General features: G+C 42.5%; 1 protein-coding gene across 2 annotated transcripts in view; it reads right to left on the reverse strand.

The window, feature by feature from the left end:
* The window catches only part of DCTN4 (dynactin subunit 4), a 778,985-nt gene that overhangs the window by 540,387 nt on the left and 211,522 nt on the right, over positions 1 to 27,076 (reverse strand). For both annotated transcript variants that reach the window (XM_044069397.1, XM_044069396.1), the window contains exon 5: positions 1,429 to 1,536. In XM_044069397.1, coding sequence (XP_043925332.1) covers positions 1,429 to 1,536 — 108 coding nt within the window. The remainder of the gene's footprint in view (positions 1 to 1,428; positions 1,537 to 27,076) is intronic.

A 27,076-nucleotide genomic window follows, 5' to 3' on the forward strand; every position in this document is an offset into this window, starting at 1 on the left:
TTATGCATTTATTTGTTCTTTAATTTTACTCTCTCCCTTTTCTGTTAATTTATCTACAGGTCCAGAATCATTGGAAGTAGCTCAACTGCATTCCTCCAAGGTCAAAGAACATGCCCTCTGTGCCTATCCAGAGGCCACCTCACAGGGTCAGGACAGTTGCACCGATCCTGTAGGCACCCTAGCATGTGGCCGCCTGGCAAGCCTCAGTGACCATAGGCTTCACATGATTGATGATGCGGTGGAACACTTAGTGAAGAGATGCCTTTAGTTAATCCAGGATGCTCTTCAGTGAGATGAAGAATCATTGCTCCAGTCAGCGCCAGCCACAGCACCACAATAGGTGCCTGCTCTCTCAACATCAAGGTCCTCAAATATGACACGATCAGACAGTGGAAATGTTTGAGCTTCTGTGGATCAGGGGGTTCCTCCTGGGCCAAACTCATCACCCCTCCTCCCCTTTTCCTTTCTCCTACGCCATCTATCTTACTTCCTACCCAAACCACTCCCTTACATTAAAAAATTTCTGAAAAATAAAGGGTGTATCACCCATTCAAAATATAGTATTCCTCCTTTATCACATCCTCCAGCACAACCCTCTTGATGCACTCCTTTTGTATTTCCCTGTTTGTTAAGTCACTCCTTTTTCAAACTTTCCTATCTTCCTCTTTCCTCTCTCTAATGAATCCATCATGGTGCCCACATAAGGCTATCCCTATATAAAACATGTAAAAACATGGTTATATTTTTATAGGTTAATAATAAAAGCTGTTCACAGCACCTCTTGCCTCAAATGAGGAATCTGTGCTTGCTCATAACCATGTTCAGTCATAATACCGTAAGTACATGGGCACTTAAGTTTCCACTCAGTAATTCGCAGGATTAACTTCACATAACATACACATTTGCCACAAGTGGGCATTTTCATTAAAATATCTTTGCATTGCCTTATTCAACATGAACAACCTGTGATTCCTGCTTTACATACAGTCATAGTGGCACCTTTCACGAATAACCCCTACACAACTGTGAATCTTGGGACTAAATACCACCCAGAGTTTCCCACATCCAAAAGTTATAAAAATCAAAAACTGCACTCTGGGAGATCAGGACAGTACTCCAAAAGAGGATCACATTTTTTCTGCATGTAAGAAAGAATTAGCAATCTACTTCCACATCTTGCTAAGAAAACCCTGCGGATAGATAGTAACGTTAAAACAGACACATACAGTGCTCCTTAAAGCCATCAATGAAATGTGAAACGGTGCTTTTTGAAAAGAAGCACAAAATTTTGAGATCATTTATGATTACATTATCACGCAGAACACAAAACACAAAAATGAGCCAACTTCATAATTAGTTTTACAAAATAGGTGGTCTGACAAGCCTTGCTTAAAAAAGTACATAAACTGTCACTCTAAGAAAACTTACAGAAAATGCCAATGGTACATAGTTTCTACGTCTTGACAGTTTTTTACGATCTCTCTCTATTTTCTCTCTCTGAGCAAGTTGCTGGTAGTATTCTATCAGCTTATTAATCTGTTGAAAAAATAAATAAACCAGATTAGTCAGACTTAAAAATACTGGCTGTTTAAAAAATCACCTGTCAAAACCAGAGAGAGATTAAAATGGTAAAAATCAAAGTTGTACAGATTTTTTTTCTGCAAAGCAGGTTTACTTACCTCTACTACAAATAACTAGAGATGGTCTTTTTATTTTCTACTCAAATTTTGCAATATGCGGTAGAGATTTGTTTCTGCTTTTTCATACCTAGGCTACAAAAGTACTTGACGGTGTTGTAATAGTTTGATGATTTTACTGAAACTGCAGAATGACAGAAACTTGCCTGATTCACCATCATGGTAAAATCAGATCACAAAGTGGTGTCACTTGAAATAAAAATAAAACTAGTCTCCCCACCTAAAGCCAAGAACTTCTCCAAGGTAAATTACCCCCTATTAAAGGACGGCACAGCTACTTTCCAAGCTCCCCCCAAATGCAGAAAGCACCTAAACATACGCAGAGGCATACACAAAAGCCCTGTATGACCACATAAACAATTGCATAGAAACAGCAGTACCAGACCAAAATAAACCCAGGTCAAATCATAAAAACAAGCCACCTTGGTGGACCCCTAGTATTAATAGGTTTTACAACAAAAGAAAGAACATCCTGTCGAGAAGTAAGAGAGAATGTGCACAACTGAAGAATAAGCCCCTCATTAGTCTAAACAAGCAAATCAAGGAACTCGTCAAGCCTCTGAAAGCAGGCTGAGGTAAAAATAGCCACCAAAGCTAAAGATAACCATAAGGCATTTTCAGTTATGTCTGCAGTCTTAAGGGCAACACCCAACAATGTGTGGAATTCAGTTGTAGATGGCATCACCTATACTCAGCCAGAAGATGAAGCAAATTGGTTCCAATTTTCCCTCAAGAAATACCCTCCACCTCTCCACTGCCAATTATCACCAAAGAACAGGTTGCTACTGCACTCTCTAAAGCTAAAAAAGTTCAGTAGGGCCTGATGATAAACCAGATTGCCTCTTAAATAGCTTAAATCAGGACTTATCAGGTTCATTATGATCTCTATTTAACCACAGCCTCCAGACTGGCTTTGTCCCAGTAGAGTGGAGGACAACAACAGTCATCCCTCTGCATAACGGGGGACCATCTACTGACCCGGGAAATTACAGACCAATAAGTTTGACCAGTCTTACATGTAAGGCCATGGAAAGAATAATGATGGACTTTATAAATAATGACATAGGAAGCATCCAAACACTGGACCTGACCCAATTCGGTTTTGTCAGGGGCAGGTCATGTCTACTGAATCTGGTGGATTTCTTTGAGAAAGTCAATAAGGCCATGGATGAGGGTAAAACAGTACATACTACCTACCTCCACCTGGCCAAGGCATTTGACACAATTCCCCATGCAAATATTATAAATAAACTCATAAAACTGAGCATAAATCCCTACATTACCTGATGTACAGCCAACTAGCTCACAGACAGGATACACATGGTTTAAGTGGGTGAATCTGGATCCAGCAAGAAGCCCATTACTATTGGTGCGACACAGGGCTCAGTGCTGGGACCATTCCTTTAGGAATATACTTCTCTGAAGTCGAGGCTAACGTGGAATGACTCTGGATGACAAAGTCTGCTGATGACTGCAAGCTAGTGGCAATCACTTAATCCTCAATGATTTAGATATCTTTCAGGAGGGTCTAGATCAGACAAATGATTGTTGCCACAATCTCATCCTACAACTAAATGTGGAAAAATGGATTATCATGCCATTTGGGAAGTCAAACACCCCTTTACAACCCTAAGAGTAGCTTCAGAGGTGAGAGATCTAGGTACTCAGATAGCAGCCTGAACGTTGACCACCATGTGTCCACAGTGGTAAGGAGTACAGGTATGGCATCCAGAGCCAAGGAAATTAAAGTCTCGCTGTACTCAGCCTTCATTAGACCAATAACCGAGTACAATGTGCCATGTTCTACAAGGCACTCACAAATCCAGCCCTGATGGAGCTGCTACACATCCGGAAGTCAATCAGCATGAGGGTCACCAGATCCAGGGATCTAAAGCTAGTCAGCAACTGAAACAAAACATGCTAGAGAGAATGATGTGTGTCTCACAGATTGTCCTTTCTTTGGAACAGGCTATCTATTCAAGTTAAGCAGAGCCTTGCCCTGCCCCTCTTCAAATGCAATTTAGATCAATGACTGGAGAATCGCAAATTCACACCTGGGGTAGTGCCTATGCCCTTTATGGACAATCTATAAGATATTCAAGGCACAGGCACAAAACCATGCCATCCTCTTGCCCGTACGGGGCCATATATTGGGTACAATTGGGTTATATTGGCTAGGCTTATACGGGCTCTTAAGCCGTTAGCCTAGTAATCTCCTACAAACCTTAAAAACATTTTCCCTAAACCCCCTCCAATGCTAAAATTCTATCCCAAACCTACAAAACTTTAGTTCAAAATACACGTGGATCACCTACCTACGGAGCGTGTGTGCGCCTCCCATTTTACCTTAAAAGTAGCACATTATTTATCTTCCATGGTTTAACTCACAGTTATTCTACTTCTGCATAGCCTAGCATCTGGATGCATGCTATAAGTAACCATGATCACATACTTCACATTATCTTATATAAGACATGTTCAAGTGAAAGTAACAAATAGTGCAGTTTCCCATTTTTTCCAAGTGTAGATTTTTTTTTTCAGAATTGTGATAACCTAATCCTCGCAAAAATGTAATCAAAGAACTTTTCTGGCGTTCTCATGTAAAATTTAAAGTTATGTACTTACCATAAATACTAGAGTCATGTTGTCTGTATCGGTCCATGTTAACTTGTGGTTACTGAATCAGATTCCGAGTTGAAGCTGGCCATATTCAGAATCTTCAGACTCAAGAGCTCTGCCTCCTTTACCCATAAGGCCCTACTATTGCACCCTCTCCTCGGACTGAGTTTGCCCTTGAAGAAAAACCCTGAACCACCAAGAATCATAACAAGGATGCAAAAAAAAAGGAAAAAGGAAGTCAAGTAAGTAGAAACAGAACCTCCTGTGCAGGCTTTGAGGCCAGACCACTAAGGCCGATTAGGAGCACTCACTAGAGAAACAACAATTTGGGATGGACATGGAGGGAGGGATAATTGAGATGGATGGATACAGACAACATGGACACATCATTATAGTAAGCATGTAACTTTCGTACTCAATGTTGTCTTATCCATCCTGTCTCAACCTGTGGGACAGAGTCCCCCAGCCAGTAAAAAAACAAAAACAGGGAAGTCTTAGGAGAAAACATTCTGCAAGATGATGGAACCAAAAGAGGCTCTAGACTGCATGTCTGGCTTTTAATGGGACACGGATTAGACCAGATAGCTGCAGTACAAATATCATCAATAGACTCCTGCAAGAAGAAGGCAGTTGATGTAGCCACCGCCCTTGTGGAATGATCTTTAGGCTACACAAGTAAACAAATTCCTTTCATTTCAAGGAAAATACAAAGGAAATACAATCAGAAATCCATCTGAATAAGGTCATTCTGGAAAAAAAATTGCCAAGTCTTGATTTGGGGGGGGGGGGGGGCATTTGGTCAGATTTTTTGAACTTTTGGTTCAGTCCAGATAGACTCTTAGTTGTCTATGAACATCCAAACAATGAAGCAAATATTCTTCCTTATTACTAAAATTTGGAAATAAAACTTGCAAATGAATGGGCTGGTTTAAATTTGATTCAGAAGCAACCTTTGGCAGAAAAGACAGATGAGTTTCTCAAGATGACACTAATCTTTATGAAAAATTAAGTAAAGGGTACAGAAGATAATGCTTGAAGTTCTGATACCCTTCTAGCTGATGTGACGGCCACCAAGAAAAAAAAAAAAGAATTCTCCATGAAAAATTAAAAGCCAAGGATACCGCAGTAGAAGGTTCAAAGGGGGGAAGGGTTTGAAAGGACTTACGGTAGTACAGGAAGGTCCAAAGGAGGCACCAGGTCCCTGACAGGTGGACATAGCAAAAAAAGTACTCCTCAAGTAAGACTTAAGTAAGACTTCGAAAGCTTGATTGCACCACAGCTGCATTATCCCTTCCAACATGAAAATTCAAAACAGCAGCCAACTGATACTTAACAGTTGAATAACTAAGATCAGTCAAAAGTCTGGAATAGCACCTGCAGGCGCAAAAAGGGGACCCCATCTCTTGGCAGAAGCCCAGATAGAAAAGCACTTCCACTTACTAGCATAAATCTTCCTGGTGGGGGCTTTTTGGGATGAAGAAAGTATGTGAATACAACTCTTGGGATTCCTGGTCATCAAAGAAATTGAAGAAACCATATAATCAACTTGAGGGGGCAAAGGTTTGGAAGCGGAAATCCTGCACAATGAGAAATCAGATCCAGAAGTGGATTCAGCGCGTAGGGCAAATGAAGAAGGTGGGCCAAAGAAAGGGGAGCCGAATCTGCTGGGGCCAGAATGGGTCAATGAGGATGACAGATGCTCTGCAATGGGCTGCCTTCTGAAGAAACTTGATTATCAAGGGCTTTGTCAGATAGGTGTATCGTAAACCTAAAGGCCAAGCATGCACAAGAGTGCCCCTTGGTGACAGTCCCTTTGAAAGGGAAAAGGATCAGAGTGTAAAAGATGCTGCACTTTGTGTCAGATGGGGATGCATAAAGATCACAGTAGGGAGTACCCCAGTGGCTGAAAGTCTGTTTATTTTTTTGATTTAGTGAACACTTGAGAGTCAGAATGTTCCTGTTCAAGCTGTCTGCTAGGATGTTGGATCTCCCTGTAGTATTTTCATCAGAAACTGTTGCGAGAACATTGCCCTTTGCCAAACCCTCATGCCTCTTAATAAGGGGGGACAGGATTGAGTTCCTCCTTATTGATCAAATACCATACCACCAATGTGTTACTGATCTGTACAGCAGTCACACCCTTGGGAAGGAGGTCCTGAAATGCTTGCAATGCTAGGAGGACCTCCCTCATTTCCAAGACACTGAACTGAAGACTGGCCCCATTCCTCAACCAGGTACCCTGAACCTAACTCTAACCACCACCAAACGCAGTTGTGACAAATGCCTGTAAGAAGCACTGAACAGTTCATAGAGTGAGTCAAGTATGACCACAGACTTGCAAGAGTCTACTGTAAAACCCTCATGTGGAACATTGCTAAGAGGTATGATTCAAACAAAAGCTGCCACGCACCAAAGGCTACAAAAGTACTGAAGCGGCAGAGGGATTGGAAATCTGCAGAATGTGAGAAGCCTACAGATGAAGTGAACTTAGTGTAGAAAATGGTCAGTCAAGCAGTCGAAGTCATCAAATCCAAATCGCACTTGATAAGTTTAAACACTTGAACTCGTTCCAGGCTGGACTTTGTGATTCACGGTTATGTCCAACAGCAGACCGCTGGAGTAAGGAGCTTTGTGCTTTGATGAGGGATGCCTCTCTTGAAGTTAAAAGAAGCCAATCATCCAGGTAAGTAATGACTTGGAACCCTTGCAGTCTGAGGCAGGTTGCCACTACTACCATACACTTGGCAAACAACCAAGAGCTGTGGTCAGACCAAAGGGCACACCCTCAAACTGATGATGACTGGCCTCAGATGAAAGCGCAGGAATCTCCTACAGTGCCTCTCTTATCTTTACATGATGGTAGGCATCCCCGATATACACAGAGCACATGTAGTCATCCATCCGCAGAAGAGGTAGAACGGACTACACTGTGACCATCTAGAATTTGGTTTATTTGATGGAATGGTTCAATTTACTGAGATCCACAATGGGTCTCAAGTCCTTGTTTTTCATCAGAACCAAAAAGAATCTGGAATAAATCCAGGATCCTTGCTGGTCTGGTGGGACCTCTTGGATGACTCGTTTGGCCAGCAGTTTTTGAATCTCTACTGCTGCGTTCCTTCTTTAGTGGGGTGGAACACCCAGAAAGAATTTTTGTGAATCTTTTAGGATGAAGAAAAAGAAAAAAACAGTACAATCTCTAGATGCTACTCTTAACACTTTAATTTCCCAAAGTCTTTTGGGTATTTAATACCATGAGGGGAATGGAAACGATTTCCAAGTCAAACTATGACTACAGTTCATGAAATGAATACTGTTTCAAACTTTGATGTTTGCCAAAGTGCTCTTTGCAGCACACGCAATATGTCCAGTAATGACTCCTGCTGCAATTCATATGGAGTTGTGTACATGCATTGGTAACATATCTAAGTACGATTTATAAGACACGTTGCTCCTACTACTATTGGAACTGTCTGGGTATCCTCCTTCCACACTGCCTTCATATCTGTCCGCATATCCTGGTATTTTATGACTTTGTATCTCTCTCTCTCTGTGCAAGACACCGTAGTCACTAGGTGTAGCAATTTCAAGGATCAATGCTATGTTTGTCTTCTTTTCATGGACTACTATATCTGTTTTTTCACATCTACTTTTTGAATTGTTGGTAATGGATGATCCCATGTGACATAAAGCATCATTTTCTATAATGCTTTGTGGCTAATGTTTCCAGTGCTTTTCAGTTACTTCAGTATTACAGTGATTGCACAATCACCAACATAACAGTCTTGCCACATTATTATGTCTTTCTGTATACAGTTCTTCTGCCATTAGCATATCACAACCAACAACAAGATGTGCAACTGTTCACAGGTAGGTACTAGGCTATTGGCCCTAGGGCCTATATAAGCCTAGCCAAAAAGGTACCGTGGCTTTCGCCACCCAAGAAAATTATTTTCCTGTGCCCCTGTCGAGCAGAGCCACAGAAGTGATCCACGGGGTGAATTTCCTACTTCCCATCCCATCATCAAGATTTTTCTTGAAGAGTGCTAATGAGGAGCTCTGTTTGACATAGATAGGTAGCCTGTTCCAAAGCATGGGAAGTCTCTGGGACAGGAATCTATCCATCCAGCATGTTCTGTTTATTGTGGTGACAAAGTTTAGGTCCTTACAGCGTGTAGCTCAGAGGGATTGGGATTTATTTAAGTGGAGCATGTCCAACAGCTCTGGGTATGACATAGGTTCATAGGTATGTACTAGGCTATCGGCTCAAGGGCCTACGGAAGCCAAGCCAACAAGTTTCCCTGGCTTACGCCACCCACGAAAGTTATTTTCCTGTGCCACTGTAGAGCAGAGACACAGAAGTGATCCCTGGGATGCATTTCCTATTTCCCATCCACTCATCAAGATTTTTCTTGAAGAGTGCTAATGAAGAACTTTGCTTGACATGGATGGGTAGCCCGTTCCAGAGTATGGGAAGCCTCTGGGACAGGAATCTATCCCTCCAGCATGTCCTGTTTATTGTGGTGACAAGGTTTAAGTCCCTAGTGCGTGTAGCTTGGAGGGATTGGGATTTTTTCAGGTGTAGCATGTCCAACAGCTCTGGGTTTGACGTAGCTTTATATGTTAGGCAGAGATCACCTCGGACTAGGCGATATGCTATGGAGTAAAGCTGGAGTTTTTTGAGACGGTCAGTGTAGGGCATTTGTTTGAGGCCAGTAATCCTCTTTGTGAGGTACTTCTGTGGCCTTTCCAGCTGCTGCAGATGTCTTGTGAGGTACATTCCAAAAGGGGCGTTGTACTCTATAATGAGTCTAATGAGTGTCGAGTAGAGGGGAACAATGACCTATTTTTTTCCTGGATGAGAACCCTTTTATGATAAGGTGTGCCACGTAGAAGGACTTCCTGACTACAGTAGCGATGTGACTATCAAAGGAGAGACTACTGTCCACCTGGGTCCCAAGGTCTCATCACACATTCAGTGTTAAGTAGATTGCTGCCTATGTGGTAGTTCATGGGTACAGAGATTTTACCAAAGGGGATGACAGTGCACTTTTTGGCATTGAGCTTGAGGCCATGGCTCTGACACCAGGCATCTGTCTCAACGAGGCCCTTCTGTACGATGTCCACATCATTTGGGGACTTTACTATGGCTACTAGTTTGCAGTCATCTGCGAACTTAGTTAGCCAGAGGCCTTCTGTGTTAGCCTGTACTTCAGAGAAGTAGATACCAAACAGGAGAGGTCCCAGGACTGAACCCTGTGGTACTCCACTTGTCACTGGGTTGAAGTCAGATTTGGAGTCTGCAACTTTTACAGTGTGGGTTCTGTCAGTGAGCCAGTTGGCAACCCATCTTGTGATTTACACCTAGTTTAGTGAGTTTAGCTATAATTCCAGAATGGGGGATGGTGTCAAAAGACTTGGCGAGGTTAAGATAGGCTGTGTGAACCACCTTACCCTCATCTACGGCTTTGGTGACTGCCTCAAAGAAGTCAATCAGGTTCAGGAGGCATGATCTGCCTTTCAAAACCCGAACTGGGTGGGATCCAGAGTTTGGATGTTACCGATGTCTTTGTTTATGAGTTCCATGATGATACATTCCATGGCCTTGAAAACCAGGCTCGTCAGGCTAATAGGGTGATAGTTCCCAGGATCAGTGGTGGCTCCCCCTTTGTGGAGTGGGATAACTGTTGCTACGCGCCACTCAGTGGGCACAAAGCCTGATGCAAGGCTATTATTGAACATGGTGCTTAAGTGGGGAGCCAGTTCGTTCTGAAGTTCATGTAAAACGTAGCCTGGGATGTTGTCCGGTCCCATGGATGCTGTGTTTTGGCTTTAGAGAGTGTGCAGCTTTTACCTGCGTAGTTGTGATTACAGGGACTCTGCATTCTTCCTGTATAGATATGGGCCCTTTAGGGGGTGGGGGGTAAAGTTAGCACTGAACCTATCTGCTAGGATGCTGGCAATATCAGTTGGTTCTAAAACTTTTGTGCCGTTGCGCTGTAACTCAGAGCAGATCTGGGTGCTGCCATCGAGATTCTTGACATAGCTACAGAATGCTTTGCGGTTGTCCTTAGAATTAGTGGTGGTTTTGTTTTCGTAGCTAGCTTTGGAGGATCTTATAATGGATCTCAGCTTCTTACTGAGGCTGACCAGGGAGCTCCTCCACTCATGGGATTTTACTCTCTTTTGCAACAGTTTCTTCCTTCTGTTGTATAGTTTGTTTATGGCAGGGGACCACCAGATTGGCTTCCTTTTTTTGGAGGATAGCATCTTGGTTCTGTTTGGGATAGCACGATCCATGCACTCGTGTAAGTGTTTATACAGTGCATTTGTGTAGGATTCAGCAGTTGTAACTGTACTGTCCATCTGCATGGGTGTCATGAAATTCACCACTTCTGTCTTAAGAAGCATGAAGTTGGCTTTGGAGAAATTTTTTACCGTGGTTTCCTTAATGGGGGGTGGGGGCAGGATGTGGATATCAAGGGTGATTAGCTTATGGTCGGATTGGACTAACGAGGAGTTGACTTCAGGTGTGGAAAACTGGTCACTTATGTTGGCAATGACTAGGTCTAGGATATTGTTGCCCCTGGTGGGGGTGTGGATAAGTTGACCCAGGGCATTGGAGTTTATGAATTCCAGAAAGCATTGAGCTACGGAGCTGGTAGATGAGTAGATGTTCTTCGTTCCCCATTGCTGCAGTCCTTACTATTGGGTATAGTCCGCGTCCAGTCGGCCCGAATACCAGAGTATAAGGCTGACGTCGGTCAGGGCGCATTAGACTGACGTCAGTACGTCAGGGTACTAATGCGCATGACCGACGTCATATCCCCAGTCTTTTTTGCCGCATGGTCCGATGCAGAAGCAGTTTTGCGAGTGCAGGTTGGCGTTCTGAAATATTTCCGAAACCGGAGTTTCAGACCGAAACAGAGTTGGCTAAGTACCCCGTTGGGGAACATTTTGGTTTTTTCTTGCCTCAGTATTTAACCGGATGTCAGAAAAAGTGAATAACTGTATTTCTTGTGGGAAACAGATACCTCATAGGGATTACCATACCTTGTGTATTCCTTGTTTAGGGCCTGAGCACGGCGTTGTTGGTTGCCGCTCTTGTGCTAGGTTTAACAAACGCACTATTAAGAGGAGGTTAGACTGTGCCAGGTTAGTGTTTGGGAAGCGTTGCAATTATAAAATGCCGCCGGATGCTCCGGCGCCGCTTCCAAGAAGCGCAAGGACAAAACAGCGAAGCCTAGGGTTGATGAACCGGCAGTCCCGGACGTCGGTTCTTTAGAAGGCTCAGTGGAGCCAGAGGTTTTGCCAGGAGTTTCCATGGAGTCTCAGGCAGACACTTTACTGTTACAGGATGTGCCTTCTCAGGAGGTAGGCCAGGCTGAGGGGGCTTCTCAGGTAACTGTTCTTCCCTCTCTTCCCAAGGTGGTTAGAGCCTCTCCTTCTGTTGCCAAAACTTCTTTGAGAGGTAGGACTAGTTCAGCTTCAGTGGGGGCTTCTCCTAGCATTTCGGGTTCTGTACCTAAGAAACATATGCTTAAAATGGCAGAAGATTTGATTACTATGATTAGAGGTTCTATGCCTCGCCTGATAAGAGGCCTAGGGTGGAACCGGAGTTTGATAGTTTTGAACAGTGTTCAGAGGCTTCAGAGTCTTCTGCAGAAGACTTGCAGGAGTATCCTACTTATTCTGATTCTGATGTGGATGATTCCACTCCTACAGCTTCTCCTCCGGAGGATTTCTCATTTTCAGAGACTCTGCATTCCATGAGGGAGCACTTTAAATGGGAAGGCCAGGATTACTCTGATTCCAGGAAAAGGCTTAGGGAATTCTTGTTTTTACCCCAGCATAGGCCCTTAGCTATTCCTCCTGTGTTGAATGTGGTGGAAGATGTTTTGCAGAGGCTTCACTGAACCCTGACTCTTTGCCTCCTGCTCCTGTTAAGCCTGATAGGTATTATAGGGTGCCCGAAGCTCATAAGTATTTGTTTAAGAGTCCAAGGGCGGACCCTGAAACTATTTCTCAAGGGCCTAAAGGTGTTAAGGCCTCTGTGGTTAAAAATCCTGTTCCCACTGATAAAGAGGCAAGGGCTTTGGATAGGTGGGGAAAGAAAGTGTATACTTCTTCCACTCTAGCCATGAGAGCGTTGAATTGTCAGTTTCACATGCTAAAATATTAGAATTATCTCCTTTCACAATTAAAATCTAAGGTGGATGCTTTGGCGGAAGGTATTGAGTGTAAAGAGTTGCTGGATTTGGTTCATGTGTCTGAACAAGTGGGTAAGCATTCTTTGCAATGTGGTTTTGATGCTGTACAGGCCTCCTCGAGGGTGGCTGCTACTAGTTCTGTTCTTCGCAGGCATGCCTGGTTGAAGGATCAGAATTTAGCTGAGCATGTTAAGACAAGGATTTTGGATGCTCCTTTACAGTCTGATGTGTTGTTTGGATCGCCTGTGGAAGCAGTTTTAAAGAAAATGGAAGACAAAGCTAAGTCTATGCAAACTGTTAAAGATTTTTTGCAAGTGCAACCACCGAAGTTTAGTAGAAATTGGCCTGCTAAGGGGTGGACATATCCTGCTTATGATTCCCAGTCTAGGGGTAGGTCTAGACGTGGTAGGGGCAGGGCTCAAGGTTCTTTTAGGCCTAGAACAGGGAGTTCACCTGCTCAGACTTCTGGTGAGGGCAGGGGTCAGTCCTTTCGTAAACAGACCCAATGACCTGTCTTTTCAGCTGCCAGTAGATTCTCGTCTGGCAGCTCCTTTGGGAGGAAGACTGTCTCTTTTCAAAGAAAATTGGGATTTAATTACTCAAGACAAATGGGTGTTGGATATCATTCACCACGGTTACAGATTTTATTTCCATACAATGCCCCTTTCAAAGGCATGCCAGACGTTCCTCCTCCACAAAGAAAAGAGGCTCACAAGCAAGTTTCTCAGTTACTCGGATGGGGCCATTCAGCCAGTCCCTGTATCAGAAAGGGGCCTAGGATTTTATTCTCGCCTGTTCCTAGTACCAAAGAAGGGGAACACGTGGAGACCAATTTTGGATTTATCTCTCCTCAACACTTTTCTGGACATTCCCAAGTTCAAGATGTTGACGTTACAACAGCTTTTACCTCTGCTGGTCAAAGATCACTGGATGGTAACTTTAGATCTCAAGGAAGCTTACCTTCATGTGCCTATAAGACTAAGTTGCAGGAAGTATCTGCGGTTTCGAGCTGGAAATTCTCATTATCAGTTCTCTGCATTGCCCTTTGGCTTATCTACTGCCCAGAGTATTCACAAAGGTTCTGGCTCCAGTGATAGCTTACTTCAGGCTTCAAGGAATTCAAATCTATCCTTACTTGGACGACTGCCTGATTCTGGCTCAAGAAAAGGAAGACCTCCTACAGCATCTGGAATATGTTATAGCAGTGCTAAGATGCCTAGGGTATTCTGTGAACGAAATAAAGTCTAGTCTAGTACCCTCTCAAGACATGTGCTTTCTGGGTGTGAGACTGAATACAGCAACCCAGATGGCCTTTTTAACCCCGGACAAACAAAAGAGTCTGTCACTTTACTTCCATCAACTATCTCATCAGTCCGTGCTGACTGCAAGGACAGTCCTTCAAGCATTAGGGTTCATGGCATCTTGTATTCTGGTGCTTCCCAATGCCAAACTGCATATGAGGAAGCTACAATGGTATCTCAAAAATGTATGGACACAGCACTGCCAGGATTTGGACACTGTCATTCAAATAATACCTTGCCTTCAAAAAGAATTTTTGTGGTGGGCTCAGGAATGTCACCTAAACAAGGGACTCTCTGTGACCCGGCCAGAGGCGAGTCAGATTTTAACGACAGATGCCTCGGACATTGCTTGGGAGCTCATCTAAATGGAAAGTGGATACAAGACAAGTGGCCTGCCAGACTACAGCATCTACATATCAACATGAAGGAGATGTTAGCAGTCCAGTTTGCATTAATGGCTTTCAAGGAGTTACTTCTTCCAGGGCAGGTGTTGATTCTAACAGACAACACAACTGTCATGTGGTACATCAACAAACAAGGGGAACACATTCTTATCCTCTATGCAGGCAAGCAATGATTTTATGGGAGACTGCGCTAAGCTTGCAACTAACTCTTCAGGCAAGGTTTCTGCCAGGAGCACAGAACTCCTTAGCAGATGTGTTAAGCAGACAAATCATGGATCCCCACGAGTGGAAACTGGATCTTCATGTATTTCAAAAATTGACAGTGTCATGGGGGACTCCAGACATAGATCTGTTCGCTTCTCCACTAAACCACCAGCTGCCACAGTATTGCACAAAGGGGTTTCATCACACAGCTTGGAAAGTGGATGCTCTGTCTTTCAGTTGGAAAAACCTTCATGTGTATGCCTTTCCTCCTCTGCCTCTTCTTCCAAAGGTACTATTAAGGGTCAGACAAGACAGGCCAAGGATGATTTTGATAGCTCCAGATTGGCCTCGGCAACACTGGTACCCTCTACTACGGAGTCTGGTAAGGAAGCCTCCATGGCCTTTACCTCTGATTCCTCATCTGTTATCTCAGAAGGATGGTCATCTGCTCAATGTCAAGCTTCACTCTCTTCATCTAACAGCCTGGCATATTCTGTGTTGAAACACAGCAGGTCTCAACTTCCTCAACAAGTTTTAAATGTGATTATGGAAGCTAGAAGACCTAGTACAAGGAAAGTGTACGCAGAAAAATGGAAGAGATTTTTATTTTGGAGTACAGCAAAGAATTTGCAGGTTTCTGAGCCTAATTTGAGTGTGGCTCTTCAATATCTTACTGAGTTATTGGACAAAGGTTTGTCCTTCTCTTCCATTAAGATTCATGCTGCAGCAATTTCAGCTCACTATGATTGTGACCCACCATTGTTTTCGCATCCTTTGTTCAAGCAGTTTCTTAGAGGGGCAAAGAATATAAGACCCCCACGTAGAGCTCCTACTCCTGCTTGGGATCTCAATTTTGTGTTGGAAAAACTTACTCTACAACCTTTTGAGCCTCGGCTACTGCTGAATTGAAATACTTGTCATGGAAGACTGCTTTTCTGTTGGCTATTACTTCTGCAAGAAGGGTGTCTGAGTTGCAGGCCCTTATGGCAGTAGAGCCATTTTTGATTTTCCATAAGGATAGGGTATCATTACGTACTAATCCTTCCTTTATGCCTAAGGTAGTTTCTAGTGTGGCTTTAAACCAAACTATTCATTTGCCTACTTTTTATGCAGACCCCCAAAACAAAGGGGAAAAGATTTTGCACACTTTAGATGTACACAGGCAATTGCGTTATTATTTAAGCAGGACTAAAGATTTCAGGCAGTCTCAGCAGTTGTTTGTTTCTTTTGCTTTGAGTTCACAGGGCAAGCCTGTGTCAAAACAAACTATTTCTAGGTGGATTGGCTTTTGCATTGCATTTTGTTATTCCCATCATGGCAAGGAGATTCCAGCTGGGATTAGGCCTCATTCCACTAGGGCTACTGCCACTTCAACAGCATTTCTAAGGGGTGGCAACTAAGGATATTTTGGAAGCAGCTACTTGGAGTTCAGTGCATACTTTCTCTAAGCATTATCACCTTCCTATCTACTCTAAGTCTAGGGCTGGTTTTGCCACAGCTGTTTTGCAAGGCATGTTGTCAGCTCCTGCTTCTTTATGATTTGCCAGCTTCCCTTACCTCTGCTTTGGGATTCTACCCAATAGTAAGGACTGCAGCAATGGGGAACGAAGAACATAGTACAGTTTTGTACCTACCATAAATGTAGATGTTCGAGGATCCCCATTGCTGCAGTCCAATTACCCTCCCTCCTTCCCTCTGTGTTTGGGGTGGTTGTGTAGGTGAGGTTACATGCTTATATTTTTGTATATATTCTTGTATATATTGTACATATTTTTGGTGCAGGTATTTTGGGCCTTGTCTTTTTAGGGTCTTCTGACATCTGGGGCAAGAAAAGACTGAGGATATGACGTCGGTCATGCGCATTAGTACCCTGACGTACTGACGTCAGTCTAATGCGCCCTGACCGACGTCAGCCTTATACTCTGGTATTCGGGCCGACTGGACGCGGACTATACCCAATAGTAAGGACTGCAGCAATGGGGATCCTCGAACATCTACATTTATGGTAGGTACAAAACTGTACTTTTTCCCAGTTAATGGTGGGGTAGTTGAAGTTTCCCATTATTAGGGTGTTTGGTTGAACCCTAATATTTTCCAGTACATCAAGAAAAGAGGAGTGGGAATCCTGGAGCATGGTGGGGGATCTGTAGCAAGCTACAATTTGGACTGCAGTTTTGCCCAGAGTTAGTTGCACTTGGAAAACCTCGAACGCATTATGCTGAGCAACTAGCCTGGGGGTGTGGATATCCTTAATGAATATGGACACACCTCTGCCTTTGGTGTTTCGGTCCAGGTTACATGGCCGAAAAGTGTGGTATGAGTTATAGCCTGGTAATGCACGGGTGCCATTGGAGCCTTGAACCAGGTCTCAGTCACTGCACAGATATCGATGTTCTCCATTTTAAGGAGTGCCTCGAGTGAGTGCGTTTTGAGATTTAGACTTCTAGCAATGAGTAGCATTACCCTCAGTTTTTGCTTGCCTGTTCCTGTTACGGAGGTGAATTTGTCATTTGAACCTTGCCTAAAAAAGGCACTATAGGGGCAGCAAGAGCCTTAGCCAGTATCCGGAATCCCAGGGGCGACAGGTGCAGGCCATCTGTGGCAAAGCATCGTGGTCCGTCGACCATGTCATCCCAAGCAGACAGATACTGGATCCCCTTAGAATGACACCAGAAGCTTAGCCAATTTATTGAAGTCAATCATTTTGTCCTTGTACTGCGGATTTCATTCTGGCGATGGCAGAATGCTACTCAGGGCTAGGGTCATACCTGCCTGGGCTACAAGATCGGAGAGCTCTTCCATATCTCTTTTCATGTAGTCCAGGGAGGTACATCTCAGGTCATTCACACCAACACGGACAATGACAGAGTCATATTTGTACTTGCTGTGGAGTGACCTGAGTGCGTGAGTTATGTGGCGGATCCTGGCAGCTGACAGTAACCTTCTCCTTCTCTGGTGAGTGGGACATCAGTGTGCCTGACTAGAGAGTCACCTATGACTAGTGTGTTGGGTACGTTGTTTTGCATTATTGGCTGTGGTTGAGTGGCACACTGAGTCTGTGGGCTATGTCTCATTTGGGTTGTGTTGGGGGATGAAGGTTGCTTGCGTTTCTGCTTTGGAGGTCTCTGTTGCTTAGACAGATTATTATTGAGAGCCTCTGCAAATGTTTTTGTGTTACTATGTGTGGATTTTGGTGGTGTATATTTAGTGAGACTATGTGATGAGTGTGGTGTGGTGCAAATGCTTACCTTCTCCTCTTGACTGTCAAGTTCAGTCTTGGTTGGAGAGAGCTTTACCTCCAGTTTGGCTAGATAAGTGCATCTCTCACAGGTTGTAGTGTTGGGTGGTAGGAGGAAAGGGTTGTCTGTGTACAAGGCAATTTCTACATTGTCTCAAGATGCCCAGATTCATCAGATATACAGGAGATAACACTGAGAGCTGACCCTTGGACATGCCTGAATAAAAAACTATTTTCCTCTAGATAAGTGAGGAAAGCGAGTACAAGAGCTGTTTTTCTCTAAGCAAGTGAGAAAAATAAGTACAAAAACTGTTTTCCTCTAGGTAATGAGGAAGGTTGAGTGCTATAGTAATTAGTAGCTTATTTAGTGCTTACAAGTTCTGAACAAGTGCTGAGCACGAATAAGCAAATTTAAGTGCTAAAACTAAGAATCTATATCTGCACTAGATGAGTTACAGGACAGAAACAAGTGCAAATGCAGGCTTTCAAATCAGAAAGTTGACAGAGAAGGAAAAGATTGCGCAAACGGCCAATAACTACAATTTTTGGGCCAGAACCACTCCTTATGTGGTAGACAGGTTACCTAGTGCTTACCACTCCCACTGATGAGCTAGAAGGCTTGCCTCCAACACAGAAAGGCTTGGGGTGCTCAGAAGCTTACATACAGTCCTGGATACAGCAAATCTGTATCTGGAACACTAGTTACAGGAAAGGTAGGAAACAGGCTTACAGTATTTTTGGGGGGTTTTTTGTTACAGAAAAGTAGCTAAAACAACAGTAAAACAATTCACATGCAGTACAAGCTAGCACACTTCAGTATGTAGTAATATTAGACCAAACACAGTTTAAAAAATGCAATTAAATTAAAAAAGACTAAAAGCAAGTGCAGAAGGAGTTTATTAGGTAGAATGTGGTAAAGAGATGGGACTAGGGGAATGTCCCAGATCAAATCTACAGTGGGGCGGGCAACTGCAAAAGCCACCAAATTTTAAACTACAAGCCAGAAATAGGGAGGGAGGGTGGGTGGGACAAAACAGTTTCAGCAGAGATCTGAAAAACTATAAGCAACAATTAACAGTACAAACTCTAAAACCAAAAAAAAATACTCCGCTCTGTGTATTTCCAGATAGATAAAGCAGTCTCTCAGAACACAGGTTCCAGCAATGAAATGCAGGCTGTTACTAACAGGTCTAATTTTATGCAAGTGATCCTTGAGTTAGATAACGCACAAGCTGTAAAAACCAGTTATACCAACTGAAGACACAGCAGAAAATAGGGGGAGGTGGGGAAAACAAAACTATTAACAACAATTAACAGTACAAACTCTAAAACCAAAAAAATATACTCAGCTCTGTATATTTCCAGATAGATAAAGCAATCTTTCAGAACACAGGTTCCAGCATTGAAATGCAGGCTGTTACTAACAAGTCTATTTTTATGCAAGTGATCCTTGAGTTAGATAGTTATACCAACTGAAGACACAGCAGAAAATAGGGGGAGGTGGGGAAAACAGTTTCAGCAGAGATCAGCAACAATTAACAGTACAAACTCTAAAACAAAAAAAATATACTCAGCTCTGTATACGTCCAGATAGCTTTGTATGTTAGGCAGAGATTGCCTCTGAGTAGGCGATATGCGATGGAGTAAAGCTGGAGTTTTTTTTAACATGGTCTGCGTATGGCATCTGTTTGAGGCCAGTAATCCTCTTTGTGAGGTATTTCTGTGGCATCTCCAGTTGTAGAGGTCTTGTGAGGTACATACCAAAAGGGGTGCTGTACTCTATACTGGGTCTAATGAGTGATGAGTAGAAGGGAACAATGACCTCTTTTTTTTCTGGATGAGAAACCTTTTGTGATGAGGTGTGCCACGTAGAAGGATTTCCTGATCACTGTGGCGATGTGATAATCAAAGCAGCAACTACTGTCCACCTGTGTCCCAAGGTCTCTTATCACACTTTCGGTGTTAAGTAGACTACAACCTATGTGGTAGTTCATGGGTACAGAGTTTTTACCAAAGGGGATGACAATGTACTTTTTGGCATTGAGCTTATAAAGTGCTTTTGTGTAGGATTCAGCAGTCGTACCATTATTGTCCGTCTGCTTGGGTGTCATGAAGTTTGCCACTTCTGTCTTAAGTGTGAAGTTGGCTTTGGAGAAGTTTTTTACGGTGGTTTCCCTAACTATGGGTGGGGGTGGGATGTGGATGTCTAGGGTGATTAGCTTGTGGTTGGATCTGACTGAGGAATTGACCTCTGGTGTGGAACACTGGTCAACCATGTTGGTAATGACCAGTTCTAGGATACTGCTGCCCCTGGTGGGGGTGTGACTAAGTTGATCAAATGCATTGGAATTTATAAATTCCAGAAAACGTTGAGCAAGAGAGTTGGTACATGAGTAGTTTTTTCAGTTAATGGTGGGGTAGTTGAAATCGCCCATTGTTACGGTGTTGGGTTGTACCCTAATATTTTCCAGTGTATCAAGAAATGAGGAGTAGGAATCCTGGGGCATGATGGGGGGTCTGTAGCAAGCTACAATTTGGATTGCGGTCTTGCCCAGAGTTAGTTGCACTTGGATAATCTCGGATGCATTATGCTGTACAACTAGCCTGGAGGTGCGGATATCCTTAACAAATATGGACACGCCTCTGCCTTTAGTGCTTTGGTCTGGGTTAGGTGGCTGAAAGGTGTGGTATGAATTATAGCCTGGTAATGCAGGGGTGCTCTCTGGAGCTTTGAACCAGGTCTCTGTCACTGCACAGATGTTGATGTTCTCCATTTTAAGGAGTGCCTCGAGTGAGTGCATTTTCAAGTTTAGACTTCTAGTATTGAGTAGCATTATCCTCAGATTTTGCTTGCTTGTACCTGTTACGGTGGTGAATTTGTCATTTGAACCTTACCTAAAAAAGGCACTATACGCGTGGCAAGAGCCTTAGCCAGTATCTGGAATCCCAAGGGCGACAGGTGCAGGCCATCTCTGACAAAGCATTGTGATGTCGATCATGTCATCCCAGGCAGACATATACTGGATCCCCTTAGAATGACACCAGAAGCTTTTCTGATTCTGTTTTATAAAACCTACATTTATCTGTTTCTCCCACATGTTCAATGGACTTTGTAAACCAATGTGTACTTAGTCCAATATCTTGGAATGCCAATACTAACGTTTCACCTTTTGGTTTAAATTCACCTGTCCTTAATCATTCCTGTGTTCAGTTCTGATCAACACGAGGTTGTTCCAATAGTTTTCTGTACTTGCAACTATACTCCCGCATTTTAAACATTTCTTGACTTCTCATCTGATCTTTCACCTTATATTCTTCTTTTGCTTTTTGACACATTCAGTTGCTGCCCGATTTTTAACTACTTGTGGTTTGGATTTCCATTCCCACTTGACACTGATATGCTTTGGCTAATCTAAGCAGGGAAGTTATCTTAGACTTATTCTCCTCATGTTTTAAGACCTTCACTACATTTGGGTCTTGTGATGCCAGCAGATATATAATCCTATGACCGCAGATCTATACATATCATCAGTTTTGAGGAGGCCCATACCTCCTCCAGAACGGGGGAATAGTCTTGGTATACACAGATATTTATAAATCATTTGACGAGTATGAAATATCCCTCTTGTTTTCCTGCCCAACCAATCCAACATCTTTTGTGGATAGTCAATCACTCCAAAATTAGTTAGGACAGGAAGAGCAAATTGGTTTACAGCTTGGACTTTTTTCCTAGATGTCAACGCTGCGTTCAGTATTAGTCTTCTAAAATATTCCTTACTAAGTTTTATTTGAATTTGTGCAAATTCCTTCATCAATTCCCAAATATGAATACACTCCCTCTTGCATAAGTACTTTTATATCACATACCTATCCCAAAATGATGTTTAGTTGGTGCTGCAGTTTTCCTGCTTTAAAGGATGCTTTTCCACAGTGATCAAGACCAAATGAAATTCTTATATTACCTGAAGAAGTTTTGATCACTTGCAGTTGTGCTTTCAGTTCTCATCTGATGAGCTATACAGTTTTAAATCATCCACAAAAATAAGTCTTTACACTTTGTTGTTTTCTGGGAGCCAAACTGTAGCCATGACCTAATCTGTTAAGTAAACAGCTTAATGTGTTAATGGCAAGACAAAAGAGCAGTGGTGACAAAGAGTCATCCTGGAATACTCCCCCCTTTTAATTTTTATCCCTGGAAAAATAATTTGTCCTTTATTATGGCTTAACCACAAAGTGGTTTGTCACTGTTTCATGGTCCCTGTAATGTAAATTGATCCGTATAGGGTGTATCTTAAACATTTTTGAGCACTTTTATCCATGAATGTGGAATACTATCAAATGTTTTTGTAGTCTATCCATGCCATATTTAGATTCTTCCCTTTTTTACAGTTCTCCATTTTGACTTTAACAACAAATGATCCTTTGTTCCATCAGACCTTCTTTTGTTACCCTTTTGTTCTATTGACACAATTGAGATTTCTTCTAAATGACTATTAACTCTGCTGGCATCATCATTGGAAGGCAAGTTATTGGTCTATTGTTGTTAGGATAACTTGCAGGTTCGCTCTCAAGTAGGAGCATTGTTTTTCCTGTTGTTAACCAGGTTGGTGTCTGTTTGGAGTGCACATATAAATAGTCCTTACTCATGGCTAAATCTCCAAGTAAAGATGTTAATACTTTTAGCCAGAGGTTATGTATTGCATCTGGGCCTGAGGTTTTCCAATTAGGAGCTTTTCTTAACTTTGTTTCAATTTATCTGTGGCTGTTACTTCATCCCATTTTATATCCTGAACATCTGAACCTTTCACCTTTTGGTTTAAATTCACTTGTCCTTAACCATTCCTGTGTTCAATTCTGATCAACATGAGGTTGTTCCAATAGTTTTCTATACTTGCAACTATACTTGTGCATTTTAAACATTTCTTGATTTCTCATCTGATCTTTAACCTTATATTCTTACTTTTGTTTTTTGGCACATTCAGTTCTTGTATCCATTTAGCATCTTTGTTATGTTCCACAGGACTTTCATAGATATTTCTCTAAAATGTATCTATTTCTTCTTTTTTGGTGGTATTTCTTTTCCCTTTGCCTTGTTCCCTGATTCTCTTTAAAAGTTTCTGGGTCATCAATAAACTGCTCGCTTGTTCTTTTCCTTTATATTTACTTGCACATCTTTTTAAGTTTTTTTGCCTGTGTGGATATTTTTAGTTTATTATTTGTGATAGTGCATGATATATATCCTGATCTGTTCTGATACTGTGCATTGCTTTTATCACATCGATCTTTTTGAGTATTTTTGTTGATCTGTTCCCTCTTCTATACTCTGTTCTGATACTGTGCATTGTTTTTATCACATCGATCTTTTTGAGTATTTTTGTTGATCTGTTCCCTCTTCTATACTCCTAACAGTGACACTTCTTGTCTTAATTGCTTTACAGTTTTCTCTATTCAATACTTTCATGATGAAATTTGATTTCTCCTCTTCCTTTCCCTTACTATCCTGTGTTTCTTGTGATAAGACCATCTATTATTAATTTAGCTGCACAGTAATGTATCCTATTTAAGTCTATTGTATCACATGAATCTCTATGAACAGTCCTAAATACTGTGTTCATTTGTTTTATCAAATTTAACTTTTTTGGGGGTTTTTATTGTCTTTCAGTAGTCTATTTTTTCATTGATCTTAATATGTCTGTCCATCTCTAGTAAATCAAGCAACTCTTCTCTTGGATAACCTTCTTGTAAACTGAAGGCGCATTCTTTCTCCATTTCCTGCAGGCATTCTATAGAAAGTTCCAGAGCATCTTCCTGTGCCACATTCTCTTCAGTTTCATCCTGTGTAGTCTGTTGCTCTTTCATACGGGAACTCACTGGCCTATCACTCCAAAACATTGACTGGGTCAGAGGTGCCACAGTTTCCTGTTACTTCCCTTGCTGTGGAACTCCAGACAAACTTTTACTGGTTTTCTATGGAAGGCTCCAAAACATCTTCATATGACAACTGATCGGATGTTTCCCGCTCCACTGGTTTCTCCTTAATTTAGGGATCCATTGCTTTATCCTGCTGTGATGTTATAAGAGTTAGATTTTCTACACTAAATCCTTCACTCTGCAGGTAATCCATACCTTTAGTTTATATTTCTTTAACTTCTCCATTACTAATCCTCTTTTCTACTTTTTCTCTGTTTTCTTTTTTTTTTGTATTGCAATATTTTCCACATCCAGATGCCTTTGCCTGTATTGCTCTTCAAATATCTTTGCTGCTACTCTTTCTTTATCAATCAGTTTTGCTTTCTCCTTTGCATAAACATTGCATCATATTAAACCTCTTTTCTTTCCCACGCCATATTTCTTCTTCAGATGTCTTCTGCTCCTCCTGTTTCTCCTTACTTGGGAGATTCGTTCCATCATGCTGTGATATAACCTGTGTTAGAGTTTCTACACTAAATTCTTCACTTTGCAGGTATTCCATAACTTCAACTTCTACTTTTTAACTTCTACTTTACTAATCCTCTGTTCTATGTTCCCTCTTTTTGATCTTATTTTTTATTGCGAAATTTTCCATATCTGGATGCCTTTGCCTGTATTTCTCTTTGAATATCTATGGGGCTTCTTTCCTGTATAGATTAATTTGGCTTTCTTTTTTGCACAAATATTGCACCTTATCAGATCTCTCTTTCTTTCCCATGCCCATTTTTCTTTTTTATATCTTTCAAAAATCTCTAGATTTTGTTCTTTATATTTTCACACTTCCTCAGTCCTGTCTTTTTACAAATGGCCCAAGGTTTCTTGGTCTATAATTTTTTCATAAATCTAAATATGTTGCATTAATTCACACAAATTTTTATTTGAAGCTTCTGTCAGCTTTTCTTGTGAAAATATTTTTCTTTCCTCTAACTTCTCTTTTAATCTTTTTTTGGCCAAAGAGGTTTTTTTGATTTTTCTGGACTACTGCTTCCATCTACACAGGGGGAACATCCTCCACCTGGGCCTGGCTTAGCCACAATGTAGGAATGTTTCTGTATCTTGAGGATTCTACATTGACATTTTTTCCAGTCCTGGCACCAGTGCACCTACCAGGACTGGGCACTTTTTTTTATCCTGGTCTTGTGCAGCCAGCTATCTTCCTACTTCTGTCCATGATATATGCTACTTAAAATACAGTCTATACACCAGTGTTGTCTTGATGAGATTTTGTGAAAAACAGGGTCCACCTCATGAAGGTACTCACCAAGACTTGAAGATGAATTCAAATCCAGCAATACTATTCTAATTTATCATCTCTCCCTTCGGACCCTGAGAGGATGGCTTCTCAAACTTTTGGGTAGAGAGCCAAGCGACCCCTGACTGTCTCCAGAGAACAGCAATCAGGCAACCTTTCAGGGGCACTGGAAGGGAATCCCAGAGAACAGCAATCAGGCAACCTTTCAGGGGCACTGGAAGGGAATCCCAGAGAAAGCCCTGTTTCTGTGGACTGCGGCAGGGTCTACTATGGTTGCCCCCACTGCAGCGACGGGACACTTCACTAGAAGCATCCTGGAAAGGTTGCTGCACTTTGCAAAAACAGAGGTGTTTCCTGCCCTTTTGGCTCTTGGAGAAGGAAAGTTGAGAGGTTGAGAAACCAAATGCAATGGCACAGAGACTTTCCATCCTGTTGCCTCCTAGTAAGAGACAGGATCCTTGACCTTCTTCCCAAAAATGTAACAGTTAAAACTTGCATTAGCAAAGGCCGCTTCGAAACAGTCAGCAAAACTGCAAATATGCATCCAGGCATTACAGCACATAGCAATGCCATTACCTGCTGTGTGAGCTGTCTCATCTGCCACAATGGACAGAAGCCTCATTGAGATGTTAGATATGGACTACATAATACACAACTAACTCTCAGGAGGCTACTGAGTCTCGACAACCTTTGATACTTCAGGTACAAGATCCTGCTAAAGTCTCAAGTGGGCAATACAATTCAGCCCATAGAAGACAAAGGTGACTGAAGCTTCACTGCACCTTCCTAAATGGTCCAAGGCTTGCAACTCCCTGCTGGACAGACAGACCAAAGAAATCCATTCAGAAATGTCCTTTTTAGTGGCTGCCACTATCACAATGGCATCCACAGCTGGATCCTTACTCCAGTTGGTCTGCCCTTATGTGGAGGCAAAACTTGTCTGGCTTCATGGAGATTGGTTCCACCACAACAGGTTTTCTTCAAGCCTTCTGAGACAACAGATCTACAAGAGCATCTGGACACCCAGGATGTGGATAGGCCTGCACCAAAGGCCTCCAGAAAAACAGACTCCTCTGGGGAACAGGCTACGATACTCCAGCCCCTATGCTGGCTCAATAATTCTATCAAATCACAAAAAGGCATCATCATGATGGTTATTTGGAGGAGTCCTACCCTTAATTGAAGTCAGTGTCCTCAGTGAGGGACTCCTCAGTGGAATCCAAGTGCTCTTGCACTTGCAATGCACCTTCCTATGTGGGAAGTGGGAGGGGATACAAAAGAAGGCAGGGGTCCTAAGTGCAGGGCAACCGGGGGCCCGTGCCCATAGTATGTCCTGGAGGCAACTGATGAAGACTTAAAGGACAAACTGGACACATTGGGAAACTTGCTGAATCCACTGCTGAAGCTCAAATCTGAGACAACGAAGCAAAGGAACAAGGAACTTGAGAGGGTGGCAATATTGAAGCCACACTAGTATGCAGTACCACTGAAGCTTCCTTACATGGAGTCTGGCAAGAGGACGCATGGTAACAGTGGAGATCATAAACCCCAGAATCCTGAGAAATTCCCTGGCCATGACAGAGGACATACGGGGAGACTGGAAGAAGGTCGTTAAAGACAAAACCTTGGGAGAAGAAAGAAAGGCCAACATAAGAATGTTCTGAATCACACAAATGAAAAAATATGATCCTGAGAAGGCACAACGACCAACTTCTTGAGACTGATGGTGAACTCCAGACTTTGTAAAAGACAAGTAGTAAGTGAAGATCTGAAGACTGCTGGGAAAAGAAGAATGAATAAACAAGTTATCCAGATAAGGGAATATCGACAACAGAGGTACCCGACAGAGGTACCCGACAGAGGGGAAGAGGGGGCAAATGTCGAATAGAAAACAGGCCTGCCCTGAAAGGAAGGCTTCTGAGATGCAGAAGTCTGAGTGGACTTAGCAGGAGAAATATGCCTTGACCCCATTTCGTCTTCAGGAGGTTGACAAGTCTGCCTACAAACAAAGGCGGATTTAGAAGGATAATTCCTCTGAAAAAGAAGTTATGTACTCACCATAACGTTCCATCTGAGTAGTTATACTTCATTTTTCTGCAACCTGTAGGTATACGGATCCGAACCGGCAGCTTTTTTTCTAGCATCTGCTTCAAGCTCAGAGCTCCTCCCCTTACCCATAAT

This window comes from Protopterus annectens, chromosome 4.part0 (assembly GCF_019279795.1).
Source record: "Protopterus annectens isolate FY-2018-M chromosome 4.part0, PAN1.0, whole genome shotgun sequence".
Lineage (NCBI taxonomy): Eukaryota > Metazoa > Chordata > Ceratodontiformes > Protopteridae > Protopterus > Protopterus annectens.